The sequence below is a fragment of the Vigna umbellata genome, chromosome 9 (genome assembly GCF_029865625.1).
Source record: "Vigna umbellata cultivar VRB3 chromosome 9, Vumbellata_1.0, whole genome shotgun sequence".
Lineage (NCBI taxonomy): Eukaryota > Viridiplantae > Streptophyta > Magnoliopsida > Fabales > Fabaceae > Vigna > Vigna umbellata.
The window spans coordinates 8,734,441-8,749,504 of NC_142173.1; the positions used below are offsets into that span (position 1 = coordinate 8,734,441).

Below are 15,064 nucleotides of genomic sequence, written 5' to 3' on the forward strand. Positions count from 1 at the left end.
GGTCAACGAACAAATAGGGTTGGAAGTCATGTCGATTGATTTAAAAATTAGGATGATTTATGTAAAATTTTAATAAATTTAATTTGCTAAAATAACGAAAATAATCAGTGAAGTTTGAATTATGAATTATAGAACGAGTTCACAACTAAACAAGTCATATAGCTAATTTAGTTAAAGTATTTGGATATTATATAAAAGGTATTAAGTTCAAACTGTAATTTTTTTTTCTAGATATTTTCTAAAATCAAATTTGAAAGATTAATGAATTTTGGTTTGTTAATTAAGAATTGGAGAAGAGTTTAAATTTTGTTATGTTTCTTTTACACCTACGTGGCTGGTATTTTTGTGTTTTATATGTTTTAATGATTGTGAATTGATATTGCTTTTTTTTCTTTTTTTATCTTATTTAGTATTTTAATGATGATTTTATTGTTTTTTTATATTTAGAATTTTTTTTTTGTTGTTAAGAGAGGAAATATCCATTTGTAAAAGATTGTTCGAAACGTAAGTCAATGTAAGAGTTAGATTTTTTAGAATATAATGAATATGAGTAATTATGAAGTGTATAAAGTGAGTATTTTTTGAAAAATACTAGTTGTACAAATATAATAACAGGTTTAATACCTAATTTTGTCCCTAGTTTGGTTGACAAATCTCAATTTAGTCCCTCATTAGAAAAGTGTTTGAAATAGGTCCTTACTTGTAAATTTGTGAGTCAAATTAGTCCCTTCCGTTAAATATAATCAAACGGAGTTAATGGGATGATGATGTGACAGTAGTTAGTAGTTACATTTAAAAATATAATTGTGTGCGTGCTTATGTGTTGGTTAATTAGAGTTAATTAAAGAAGAAAGAGTTTTGGTGTATAGGCCCAAAGCTCCTTCAGATTAGAAACTAGGGTTTCTTCTTTTGTTCTCTCTTGGGACAAAGTTTATGATAAGAAGGATGGGAATGGACATTAGTGAAAAGGTGTTGGTAGTAGCTGTGAGTGGCAAGATGGTTATGGCGATGGTTGAATATGAGTTGTTATCTTGACTGAGAATGGAGAAATTGATTTAAAAAACCCAATTTCTTAATAAAACTCTTTCTTCTCTAATTAACCAACACGTAACCACGCACACAATTATACTTTCACACGTAACCACTAACTACTGTCACATCATCATCCCATTAATTTCGTTTGGTTATATTTAACGGAAGGGACTAATTTGACTCACAAATTTACAAGTAAGGACTCATTTCAAACACTTTTCTAATGAGGGACTAAATTGAGATTTTTCAACCAAACTGGGAACAAAATTGGGTATTAAACCTATAATAACATTATAATAAATAATAATAGAATGCTAAATAATAACTATAATATCAAATTATCGAGATTTAATTATAATATGTGGATATGAAATTAGACGGAAGTCTTAGCAACTCCATGATCATTAAGAAGCTTAAAGAACCTTATTAAACCATTCTCTTTAATACACCTGATAGACTGGATAAAGACAATACTAAATAACATATATTATATAATACACATCAATAAAATATACAAAACGAGGGAACATAAATAGAAATTCATGAACCCGAATAAAAATAAAACAATTTAACTATATAGGATAAAAGTTGCATAGTGACTGCTTCACATGTCCATATGTGGATTTTTTTTGGTAACATAGCTTGAAACTTTTTTGTCAAATTTAAACTTCAAAATTAGGATTCCTTTATGCTTCCTTATCTGTAACTCCATCTATTCCAAACAAATACGATCGTCACAAGTAGAAACCACAACCACAAACATGCAAGGGTGAGCAACCATAAATATCACAATATATAATATAGTATCTTCATATTAAACACAGAATAAGACAAACCATATAATCATATTTCAACACACACTTAACATCACAGCCAAACCATTGATAAACCAATGTCGTTTCCTTGCATTGTGTCGTCATAACCTGCTCTCAATAACAGGCGATTCGAGTCGTCTTCCATCGCAACTTCAGACCTATCTCCCCAACTTCTCAAGGACTAACGAGTAAAAACACCGATACTATGCGCACTGGTGCACTATACATCACGATCCAAAGCCTTTGGGTGAGACATGAAACACTCTCGAGTCCTCACCCTCATTACCCTTATCAAGATGTTTTCTTTTCTAAAAACTTTTAGTTATATACACAAATCTAGACTTAGAAAAGACATGACAAATCATGTCACCTAGACTCAACTCTTCACAAGAAAGGCACGACAAACCCACAATCCGCAAGTCATCCTGAAAAGGAACTGCTCTGATACCATTAATGTAACATCCCATTTTTAATAGTAAAATACTACTAAAATAAATATTACATATATGATAATGGAATTACTATATGAAAGACAAAATCTACACATATAGAATCATCTGATTTCTCAATTGTTTCACCCTCACCTCTCGTTGGAGCAACTGTAAATAATGTCTCTCTAAGCTCACACCATTAAGGTGATCATCGCAAAAGATAAAACATACACAAAGACAAACAACACAAAAGTAAGGGTAAGCTAGAATACAAATAATTAATGATATATAAGAACATTTAAACATTATACACATTTCACACCAAACGACCAAACACTTTATGCATGACAATACTTTGACTAGACTGTTTGGACTTAGAATGAATGTTGACCTATAGCGAGTTATGCACTTGTGGTGGCTTCTACTGCTTTGCAAAGCCATTGCCAATGGGTTTCACCCTAGCATACTCACAAGGTTAGTCTCTTCCACGCCTTGGATCATACTGGAAGCACCCAAAACTAGGACCTCTTGCTACTCTCACCACATGTGTCAAACCTCTCTATTTAAGAATGTATGACCATTAGAGTGTTAGAAAAAATCCCAAGACTGAGCTATCTGTATTCATTTTAAAGACACTTGAACTACACCAAGAAGTTCCACCTTAGAACTCAATTCACAACTTTGAATCCACTTGATAATTTATACACATTTCCTTCCACTTTTACATAGTATATCAATACATGAAACTATTGATCATACATTAAAGAACTAGAAACACACTTACAAATCATTAGAAAATAGAAAATAACACAATTTTTTTTCACAACATCTTAATAACCATATAAGGCAAGGAAAACAACTTGGAAATCCTCACCAATAACTCTAAAAGGGTCAAAAACCCCCAAAACTGTTACCAATAAGGAGCATTGGTATCTTGAAGCTACTATGAAGTTTTGATGATGTTAAAAGCTAAAGAATTGAAGACTCTTGGTGTATTTATATTAAAAGCATTTTGTAAAAACAATTGTATAGTAATAACTTTGATGATGTAAAAATACTTAAAAGTTTTCCTTTTTAGGGAATCATTGTGCAAATAATCGACTATCAAGTGTGATAATCAATTATCAAGTGTGATAATCAATTATCAAGTGTGATAATCGATAATCACGAGCGAAAATAGAAAGAGATAGCTTGCGCAAATAATCGATTATTTCATAGAATAATCGATTATCATTGTCTGATTTAATATCCAGGTCGCGTAAATAATCAATTATCCCTCAGGATAATCGACTATCACTTTTTGAAAACTTCATAATGGCTGCAAATAATCGAGTATCACTTAAGATAATCGATTATCACTGACAGTTGGAAGTTGACTTTTTAGTTTCTAACCCCTGAGCTATGTATATACCTTCCTAAACTTCTTAGAGGTTTAACTAAGCCATTTGAGAATACAGGAAAAGTCTGAGGAAGTTCTCAAGTGTTAGTGTGCTCGAATCAAGTCTTGTGAATAGGAGAAGCTTGCGCTTAGTGTGTTCAAGGTCGAAGCGATTCTCTTCAAGTTGATCGAGCTTAAGTTCTTCTATTCGTTTGTCGAAGGAAGGTATCTTTGTCTTTAATATTCTTCTTATCTGATTGTAATCTGTAAACTATATTTTAGTGGAAAAGGTTAATCATTGTTTATAATGATTAAAGACTGGATGTAGAATCTTTTTATTTGAACCATAATAAAATACATTTTGTGATTTTATCTTACACTTTTAGTTTACCAACTATTTGATAAAAGTTCTAAAAAAAATCATAATTTTTAAAAGAATCAATTCACCCTTCTCCTCTTGGTTATTAACAGTTACACGCTCTTTAAAATATTTCGTTGTTCGATACCAGTTTTATACAAAAATGACAAAAAGAACATCCAAAAATGATATCCAGAACCCTGAATTTGAGATTCCCAAAACCTGAAAAACCCAAAACTAGTGCAGTGGCGCTCAATGGGTGCTTGGGCGTGACGTTAGATTCTAAAACTCACATAATTTGACCTTGGTTACCCTCTACAAAATTTTAAATTGGTTCCTTCAACCCCATAGGTATTGAGACACCTTAGAAAACACACCTCTAACTCAAATTGATCACTTCAAACCCAAACTAGCCATTCCAATTACAGCAAACCAAAGGCTTAGACAAGTCCTCAATTACTCTATGAAAGACCCCAAATCAATCTCTTTACCCCAGACCTTCTAATTCAAAATCTCACCCATCAAAACCCATAAAACTAATTCCAAATCAAGTCAAATTCAACATATCAACTACTGAAGAGTCTTACATTAGTTTTCCAATCATTCTTAAAGTTCAAACCAATTTTAAATTACCTAAGGATGGACCTAAAACTTCTATTTTACATCAAACTTACTTCCTTTAAACTTTCACCCATTAAAACCTCTAAGTTGAGCCTAAAACCTACCAAAACCATTACATTGACTTATACCAATTTCTCTATCAGATTTTTACCAACTCAATGTGCTAACAAGTCACAATTAACATGTAACCAAACATCAAATATCAGATTTTCCCAATCCACACCCTATCTCCTAAACTTGCCTATTAAATCCCCCACCCTTTTTATGCATATAACTTCAGATTTAATTACTCTCTTCTCTTTACCTTGCAACCAACATCCAATTATCATTACAACTCCATTATACACAACCAAGACAACACCATATATCAGAATCATAAAAATACCAAACATACAAATATCACACCAACGATAATTATCAATCATTCATAAATAGATCTAACACAATCATGATAACTTCATTTAAATCATCTATCATTAATGGAGATACTAAAATTTACAATATAAACATCATCTAAAGTACAATCTAGTTTCCTTATCTTACACCGAAGCAATGAAGTTTTAAAAACACTAAACATTTGCTTACAGTTTAAGGAACTCTAAAAACACCTACAAAACGCCGAATTGATAATGTTACTACCGAGGGCGGAGTAACCGACCAGGAGTGTTCAGATAATACCGAGCAGGTAGAAACAAGTCTAATATGTCTGATCGGGTCTCTCAAGTCTAATATGTCCGATCGGGCCTCTAAAACTGTTTGTTGGAGACAGCGGTTGAATGCTCACGAATGCGTAGTTAATGAGGTAACGGTCGCTGTCGAGTATTTAAGATCAGCATTGAAAGCCATTAAGAGGTAAATTAATGGGTAATATTCTCTGAAATCATATAAATAACAATCGAAGGAGAAGGTAAACTCTCTGTTTTTTCCTACAATTAGATAGACTTGCAAAGACCAATTCTGACTTGAACGTCAGAGTGTTTCCTGCAGGTCACCCCATTTATACTAAGAACGAGCGTAAGGAAGGCGAAAGGCGAAGGACCGATCGGTAGAGGAAGAGTGTTTCCGGGCGGAGGCAGCAGGAGTTTTCCCCGGTCCCATTCAGCAGAAACAGATAACAAAACGAATCATTTGAACCATAAATTTCAATAGAATTAGGAAGAGAAACCAAAGAATGCATGCGACGAAGAATTGCTTCACGAAATTGCAAATTAGAAATGAAATAGAAAAAAGGAGTCGAAACTTAGTTACTCTATTATAAAATTTGATCGGATAAATGTGAAGATTACTTAGTTGTGATCTCACAGAAACTTCCTGATCATCAAACAAGAGATCAGGATGCAAGAACTCTTATAGAGAAGGCAAAAAACTCTAGAAGAATGGTTATTTTAAAATAATGAAACTCGTTTATAATAAAGCTACTCTTAATAAAACCATTTAATATTAAAATAATCTAGTCTCACTATTTTTAGACTACCACCATTTCTAAAGATTTTACATATTATATAATTATTATAATTTTTTAAATATTAAAATAAATAAATTATATTTTAAAGTTAATAAATCATAAACTTTCAATTTTCAAAATTAATTTTTTTTACCTGTAAATAATTAAATTATTTATAGTTTCTACCGTCAGCAATTTCTAAAATTCAATTACAACATAATTGTCAAGCGTATAATTCTGTAATAAGTTAATCTTTTAAAAATTATTTTTAAAATATAAAATAAATAAAAGGTTTTGTTACATGTTAAAATTACATATAATAAAGACAATTGTACCAGTAAAACTTTTCAAAATCATTGTAATTTGCTCAAAATTTAAATATACATCTCAACTAATTAAAATAGATATATGGATGATGGTTATCGTATTAGAATTTTAAATTTTAAGGTTGTTTTCATTTATTTTTTAATAAAATATTCAATTAACTCGTCTAATTTAAAATATGTAAGGTGACCATTATCTACCTAATTAGATAAAAAATTGTTAAATAAAAAAGACATTACAATTTAAATTCAAGCACAATACAATTTATGTTACAATTAATAAAATTAATGATATCGATTTAAATCGACAAAAAAAAAAACATATTATTGCAATTTAAAATTTTTTAGGGATTTAATTAAACCGAGATAATGTAATTAAGCCAATAAACATTCCTTAAGCGTTTAACCATTTTTAGAACTACTTACTAAACTGGCCATTGTTCCCTAATATGTAGATTACAAAATTTGATTCTTTTATTCCGTTTATCAGCGTTAAAGTCTCAATAAGGAAAAACAATATAGCAATATAAATTAAATTGGGTGATGATACAAACACTTCCTTTTCTATTTATCCAATGCTAATAAAATAATATCTTTTTAAAAATATAAAATAATTTAAAATGAATCAAGTATAAAAATAAAATAAAAAATTGACAAAAAAGTTTCATACGAATCAGCCGGAAAAGAAGGAACTTTGTCATTCAATCCGTTTCCTATAGTTTCAATCTGTGCAATCAATGAACACAATCACTAATTTTTACTGCGATTCCTCAAAGAAAAAAATGTTCTAAAAAAGTGCTAAAAACTAAACTAAATTCTCCAAGAACTCCATGCTTGTTGTTTTCAACATGGTGGCCGATGATGCCACACAGTGACGACAATTTGGACAAGTGGGTTTTTCCTCTAACCACTGTTTGATACAATCACAATGAAAGATGTGCCCACAAACTGAAAACTCAACACACTCTTCTCCATTCTTGAACTCTTCCAAGCAAATTGCACATTCACTCTCTACAACAAAAACCCAAAACGCAACAACAATATCAGTAATTATTAACACCTTCTGCACAATTTTATACAGATGTTTTGCTTTCTATCACACTGTTCTTTACATAAACAGTTTTTATAACAGTTTTCAACTTTTTTTTCCAAGTATTTACGACAAATTTGTTTCGATATCACGAAAAATGGACAAGTAAAAAATTATTACAGTCATTTATAAGTCTTCAAAAAAATCATGACAATTTTAAGTTTAGATATATAGAATTTGTCTAGAGTCATACCGATTTTAGTGTGTACAGAAATCTATCGTTAGAAATCACTTCAGATTTAGAGATGAAATCGTCGTGATTTTTAAGGATGTTCTTTTGATTTGTTCATTTTCGTAGGCATAGATAGGAAAAAAAAAGAATTTTGTTCACCTGACAGAAATGGTTGGTTTCCGAAGCATACGATAGATCCAAGCAGCTTCTTGACTTGTTGCGTTTGGCCACTTGTTTTCTCTTCAACGACCCAGAAAAGGTTATTGAAAATTTTGACCAGCCTCTGGTTTTTGGGTGGAGTGTGTGCGTGAAAGGAGAATGTTTGGGTGAATTGACGATTGTGGGTGAACCTGGAAAGGAGGAGGGTGGTGATGCAAAGGGCTAGAAGAATGGCTGCTGAAACAATGGGTGAGAGAACGTAGAAGAACATGAAAATCAGTGTTGCGATGGAAAGGGCAATGATGCAGGAAAACAAGGGAGGGGAAGGTGGTGATGAGAATGCATGAATTCTTGGAACTGTGATGTTCTGGTCCATGATGTGTTTGTTTGAGCACAGGTTTCAAAGCTGGCTTGCTTTTTGTTTGTATTTGGATGCAACGGAACATTGGCTTAGGAAAATTAGAGACAACGTTAAGGGAAACAAAAAAAAAAATGACAACCAAGAATTGTGCCCACAAGTTTTGTTTTTTACATGTAACAGGTATATGAAATAAGAAGGGTAGAAAATGAGGATAATCAAATTTGGGGTTTTGGTATTATAGAACAAATTATCATTATGTTAAAAAAATATTTTTATTGTGAAGTAAAATCAAAGTTTACACACCTAAATCTTTTATTTCTTATTTAAAAAATATTAACTTTAATGTTTTAAATATATATCTATATCTATATATATATGTGTGTTTATTATATATATATATATATATATATATATATATATATTTTTTTATATATGATTCTTATTTATTATTTTGGTACTCAAGTTGAAATTCCGTGTTGAATTTTTGGTATTATTTTTCTATATGGATACTAATTTTTAATGTTTTAAAATATTAAAATCAGTATTTATTAATATAATTTAAAGACTAGGCACTCAAGAATCCAAACTTTATGGACTTATAGAATAATTAGGATTTGTAATGAGAGAAAGAAGAATACTTATGTACTCCTAAGTAACTTTATGGGAAATTTTTTAGACAGATTTGTGAAGTGTGTTTGTGATTCTCAAGAACTTTGGGCCCTCAATTTGACTAAAAATTTGATGTGATAAAGAGAGTGAGTCAACAAACATGTGCAAGATGAATGTAAAAATTAAAATATAAAGAACTTAGATTTATAAATAGTTTATTTGATGTATATTTGTGTAACGGTAAAGGTTTTTTTTTTTGACTAATTATATATAACTATTAGAAATAATTTATGTTATGATTATTTCTTTCTTTGAGTTATGACTATTAAAATAATTATCATTAATTAAAATAGTAAATTTATCACATAAATAGTGGGTTCAATAATATTTTTTAATTGAAAGATATTCTTAAACTTTTTTTCATTTATCTATCTTTTTGTAATAGTTATATATTTCTTTTCTACTTAATCGTTATTTAATTTATAGTGTATTTATTATGACATACAAATGAGAAAAATAAAATAAAATTGTTTATAATTATTTTATTAAAAATTATTGTTTTTTTGTTTCTGTATATATAAGTTTAAATAATAAAACAATGTAAGAGTGATTACTAAACTATCGTCACGGTAAAGTTTTAAACCAGTCACGATATTAAAATAATTATTATAAAATCAACACACTTTCGTATTTAATATATGCTTTAAGAGAATAACTATAATAGTCAGTAAAAGATAATTATTATAAATAAAGTTTTTCCTTCCGGATAGTTTGCGATAATAATATTAAAGAATTTCTTTTATTGTAAATACATAACATTATTTATTATCAAATCAACAGAGTTTCAGATTTAATATGTTTGAAGGAAATATAATAGTCAACAAAAGATAATTATTACAAAAATACAATTTTTCATGTAGGATAGTTTGTGATTAATAACATTAATTGTAGAAATTAATTTATTATAAATAAATAGATAACGTATTTGTTTTTTCATAAAATCATTTTATTTTGTTTCTTAACTGGGTAAAGAATTGTTCTTTATGATTTTATTTTAATAGTTCCGTTTTGCAAAGCTTCAAAAATACTTACGTCTTCTTGTGTTTGTAGTGCATTACTGCAAACACAGATACATGGAACTTTTTTATGTATTTTTATCTGAAAAAAAGGGCGTAACTCCAGAATGGAGGAAACTGTTTTATACGTTATTAAATTAACTTTGTTATTTTGTAAAAGAAAATATTAAGCACGCATTAATTACGGTCTTAAAGTCACAAACTAATGAAATGAAAGTAAATTTTTGTTTGACTTATTACAGACGAAGAATTCTAACCAATGCACTATTCCCACTGTTGAAGGAAATTTGAGTTTATTACACCTTCCATTTGTTTTATTTTCAAATAAGTAATAATATGTAATAGTTAAAATACAAAAACTGTCTTAGTTAGTTTTTTTTTTTAATTATTATATTTTTATCCAATAACCTAACATTTTATGTTTCACAAATATATGATCAGCTCATTATTGCTTTGGAAACTTTTATAGGAAGATTTACCGAGACAAATCACCCGCCTATAAAATTATTTTCGAAGATGGCATTATCTCTAAAATATCGGATGTATACATAAAAATCTAATATTACTTTTGATTTAAAACCTCAAAATTCAATGTTATTAATTTATTTATATCATTTAATTTTCTGGTTTTTATGTGCAAAGTAAAACTTTTAACCATTTTTAAGAAACAAAAATTCCTATTTCGTTCCATTTTACATATAAATATGAATTGTAGATATAAGATATATGACATATTTGTTGAGAAAATATCCGTTACACTATTTTCTTAAAATTGAGTTTGCTATTAATTAATTGATAAATTAATGATTTTAAGTAGATGTGATACTTACAACATTACGAAAATAAAAATAAAAACTGAAAATAAAAGATCAACTATCTTAAAAATAAAATACGTTAAATCTATCATAAAATAATATTTTATCTAGATAAACCATCGAAAATCAAAATTACCTATCCCTATTTTATCTCTATCAAAATCAAACTAAATATTACTAGACCAAAAACTAATAAAATAAGATTTAAACAAAATTATTAATAAAACTCTAAAATTTAAGCTTATCCCGACAAACTCCCCCATAAACTTAAATTCTTCCTTCCTTCATTCAGCTTTCCATGTACATCATCCCACACTGGGTTTGCTTCTTTCAATCAGCTTTGAGTTAGAGTTATCCAAGCTCTTGCTAGTCATACCTTGATTCAAGCACCTTCTCTCCAAGATTTTCAGCTATAATTCATACAACCGGTTCTTCTTCGTTTTTGCTTGGGTTGCTAGACGACCATGCTCATCCTTTAAATACAGTACTTGGTCCTTCATAAAAATTGAAGTACCCTTTTCAATTATCTGATCCATGCTTAAAATATTGCTAGCAATAGGATTCCACACTCTTTGTCTCGGTTTTGCAATACTTTGCAATATGGCCAAACTTGCCATAGTTATAGAACTTGCTTGATTTATACTCGTTTGCATAGTGGTCATACTTGCCACACTTAAAACACTCAACTCTTGACCGATCTCCTCGGCCTTTCCCTTGTCCTCGATCACGCCAATTCTGTTGACCGGTTTGCTCTTCACTATCATTCTCAAAATTACCCCGGCCACGTCCACTTCATCCTTGGCCTCCTCGGCCTCTGCCTCCAAGACCTTGGCTTTGAGTAATCTGAGTTTTATTAGAGTCAAAATGTACCTATAGTGCTTGATTGTCGGGTTCAACCTGATCATTCCAACTCCTTCTCCTTTGTTCGTGGGCTTCTAATGACCCAGCAAGTTCATCCACTGTGAGAACCGACAAGTTCTTCGATTCTTCGATGGCGCATACAATACTTTCCAAATCTTTTGTAAGAGATCTCAAAATTTTTCCCACAACCCGGCTAGATGGCATTTGTTCTCCATTCCTACCGAGTTGGTTGGCCACCTTCTCCACCCGAGTTATGTACTCGGTTATATGCTCTTTGGGCTCCATCTTCAACTGTTCAAACTCTCCTCTGAGAGCTTGTATTCGGACTTGTCTAACATGATTGTCGCCTTTATATGAAACCTCCCATATCTCCTAGCCTTCCTTTGCTGATTTAGCATTCACTATTTCTTTGAATCCCGACTCATCTACTACATTATAGAGAAAATACAATGTCGACCCATCTCTTTCACGTGTTTTCTTTAACAGGGTTGTCTATACCACCGTCTGATGTTTGTCTTCATCAGGTTCAACGTACCCGTCTTCCACCATATCCCAAACGTCTTGGGATCTCAATAACGCCTTCATCTGTAGGCACCAATTATCATAATTAGTTTTTTTCGACAATTGTGGTACACTCATACCATTGACAACCTTTGTCATCTCTCTAAAAAAATCAAGCACTCTTTTTTTTTTCATGGTGTTTGACTCTCTCCTCTATTTTTTTTCTCTCGGTACTCAGAGTATAAAGCTCTGATACCATTGTTAGGAGAGAGTCAAACACTGTGAAAAAAAAGTGCTTGATTTGTTTTAAGAGAGATGGCAAAGGTTGTCAATGGTATGAGTATGCCACAATTGAGGAGAAAAACCAATTATGATAATTAGTGCCTATAGATGAAGGCTTTATTGAGATCCCAAGACGTTTGGGATACGGTGGAAGGCGGGTATGTTGAACCTCTGGAAGACGAACATCAGACGATGGCACAAACAACCCTGTTGATGAAAACACGTGCAAGAGATGGGTCACCATTATATTTTCTCTACAATGCAGTAGATGAGTCAGGATTCGAAAAAATAGCGAATGCTAAATCAGCAAAGGAACCCTAGTGAATTGATGAGTCAAATTATTTGTGTGTGTTTATTTTAACAAAGTGGTATCAGAGCGGATGATTTGTCTTGGTGACCGGCTCAGACGAGTATAATGATCCCTATACCGAAAGTCTTCTTGGCAAAGGGTATTCAGGTAAGCAAGTCTCGTTAAGATGAACGACTGTTGGAAAGGGCTACTCGTGGTTGTGGTTAGTTGGGAATGCTTCTGTTGGAGGGGGAGTGTAGGGACTCACCCTTGAGGGGGAGATTGTTGGCAATCCAAGTTCAAGTCTAAGTCCCACATTAGATAGAAATAAGAAAGTAGAGCACTACATAAAGATGAAAGACCCATTGCCTTAAAGTTTTGGGTAAAGAGTGTGGTCAATCCTTTATATGGTTGAGCTCAGATGTCATTAGTATTTGTGTTTCCTTAGTGAATCTCCTCCTCGATAGATCCTACAATATTCAACGTGAAATTGTAATGTTTTGTGAGTTTATAAATATATATATATATATATATATATATATATATATATATATATTTCTTAAGTTTTTTTTTACTTAATATAAAATTTTAGGTTTAATGTCTCGGTAGGTCCCTATTTTCGGCGTGAATCTCAAATAGGTCCCTTTTCTTTTCGGCGTCTCAATTGGGTCCCCATTTTTGTAAAATTGTAACAATTAAAGGCCTACCGTCAAATTGGACAAACGGCCGTTTAATTGTTTATTACGTGGCATGGTCAGTATTTTCAGTAATCATAGGTGGAATTAAAAAAGAGTTTTGTATTAAAAACTATGACGTTAAATCAGCTTTAGAGAAAGGGCACAGTGGGAATTTCCACTTCATCTTCCCCTCTCCTTCTCACACACAACCAGAGTTCGATGATCTCGTTCAGAGACTCTAACCGATGATCTCGTTCGGTGGTGAGTATCTGCTGATTCTCCTTTCTCAGCTGAGCCACTTGGGTAACCAGATCGTCCAAGTGCTTCTCCTTCCTCATGCGAGATCGCTGTGCAGATTCGCGATTCGATGTCATTCTCTTCCTCTTTCTCTGATCCATTAATGCTTGCAAGTCCTCCTCAGAACCCGAGTTCTGAAGCAGAGAGGATGAACCCGAACATGTTCCGCTTGAGGAAGCCATGGGTCCTGCGCCTAACAGTGCGCGATTTGTGATTGTTGGGTTCTTCTTTGCAGGTCTGGTTTTTATGCAGGTTCGATTGTAGAGCGGGAAGGTGCGGTGGCGTGTGATGGCTGCCATGGAGGTTGGGCAACGGCGAGGAAGCTCGCGAGGTGAGGGAGGTTAGTGGTGGTCGCGGCATGGTTGGTGAAGATCGCGAGGTGATGATCCAAGATGAAGGTGCGATTGGGTTCCGAGAATGGAGAAGATGAAGATGGTTGTGCCAAGCTTTCGTCAATGGAGGAGAGGCGCGATGAAGGTTGCGGTGGCTGGTGCGTGTTCGATGATTTGCGTGTGAGAAGAGTGGTGTCGCGGCGGCTGGCGTGGTTGATGGTGGTGGAGAAGAGGACGGTGACTTTGTGCGACGGCGGCGAGATGTTGGTGATGCGAAGACGAACTCGCAGATGGCGGTCGTGGTGGCTTCAAACCCTTGCGCGAAGGAGAAGGAAGGTGGCGGCGGTCTTGGTTGAGGCACCGTGGTGGTCCGTTGATGCGCCGGCGAGAAAGGAAGGAGATGATTTTCTGGCCGTGGCGACGACTTGCGGCATTGGCGGGAGCGGCGGAAGCGGAACGGCAGTGGCGGCTAGGGTTAGGGTTTCAGTGGGTGGAAGATGATAGGGCTGACGTGGCGCGAGGTTGAAGAGAAGGTGTTTGATAGAAAGTCAGTGTGAGATGGGAATCATAATCAGTTTTCCCACTATGCCCTCTCACTAAAGCTGATTTAACCTCATACTTTTTAATTGAAACTCTTTTTTAATTCCACCTATGATTACTGAAAACACTGTTCATGCCACCTAACAAACAATTAAACGGCCGTTTGTTCAATTTGACGGCAGACCCCTAATTGCTACAATTTTACACAAAAAAGGACCCAATTGAGACGCCGAAAATAGGGACCTACCGAGACATTAAACCAAAATTTTAAATTATAATACACTTTCATTTACAAGTTCTTGAATAAATAATTTTTTTTAAGTTTTACAAAAAACTATTATAATGTGAAAAATAATCTCTAAGTTATTTAATATATTTTAGTCCACTTTGAAATTATATATTTTGGTGTTATTGCATCATTAAAAATGAAATTTATATATAAAAATAGTATTGATAAAATAAGTCCTTCGCAAAATTGTTAAAGCGAAAGCTTTGTTATCATTTGTTTCTGTTCCAAGTCTTATTTGCAAAAGAAATGAAGTAAAAATGTTAATCATTTCATAGGGAATCATATGGGTCATATGCGTGTACAAAAACAATT

At 32.5% G+C, this 15,064-nt stretch overlaps 2 protein-coding genes across 2 annotated transcripts; both read right to left on the minus strand.

The window, feature by feature from the left end:
• Positions 1-7,044: 7,044 nt before the first annotated feature.
• LOC148192464 (uncharacterized) lies at positions 7,045-8,238 on the minus strand. Its single transcript, XM_088098089.1, has 2 exons — positions 7,824-8,238; positions 7,045-7,413 (listed from the first exon to the last, which is right to left on the minus strand). The coding sequence occupies exons 1-2, from the start codon at positions 8,197-8,199 to the stop codon at positions 7,208-7,210; spliced, it is 582 nt and encodes a 193-aa protein (XP_087954215.1). The 5' UTR covers positions 8,200-8,238; the 3' UTR covers positions 7,045-7,207.
• A 5,156-nt stretch (positions 8,239-13,394) lies between these two features.
• On the minus strand, positions 13,395-14,686 carry LOC124822317 (bZIP transcription factor 44-like). The gene has a single exon (XM_088099163.1). It carries the CDS (start codon positions 13,888-13,890, stop codon positions 13,444-13,446), a length of 447 nt encoding a protein of 148 aa, XP_087955289.1. The 5' UTR covers positions 13,891-14,686; the 3' UTR covers positions 13,395-13,443.
• Positions 14,687-15,064: the final 378 nt, after the last annotated feature.

What these genes read in the sequence shown, in the direction of transcription:
- LOC148192464 (XM_088098089.1), bottom strand. Translation starts at nt 8,199, where the DNA reads ATGGACCAGAACATCACAGTTCCAAGAATTCATGCATTCTCATCACCA. An exon ending in AAACCAACCATTTCTGTCAG is followed by an intron (nt 7,414 to 7,823) that starts GTGAACAAAATT and finishes TTTTTGTTGTAG; the next exon opens with AGAGTGAATGTGCAATTTGC.
- LOC124822317 (XM_088099163.1), bottom strand. Translation starts at nt 13,890, where the DNA reads ATGGCAGCCATCACACGCCACCGCACCTTCCCGCTCTACAATCGAACC.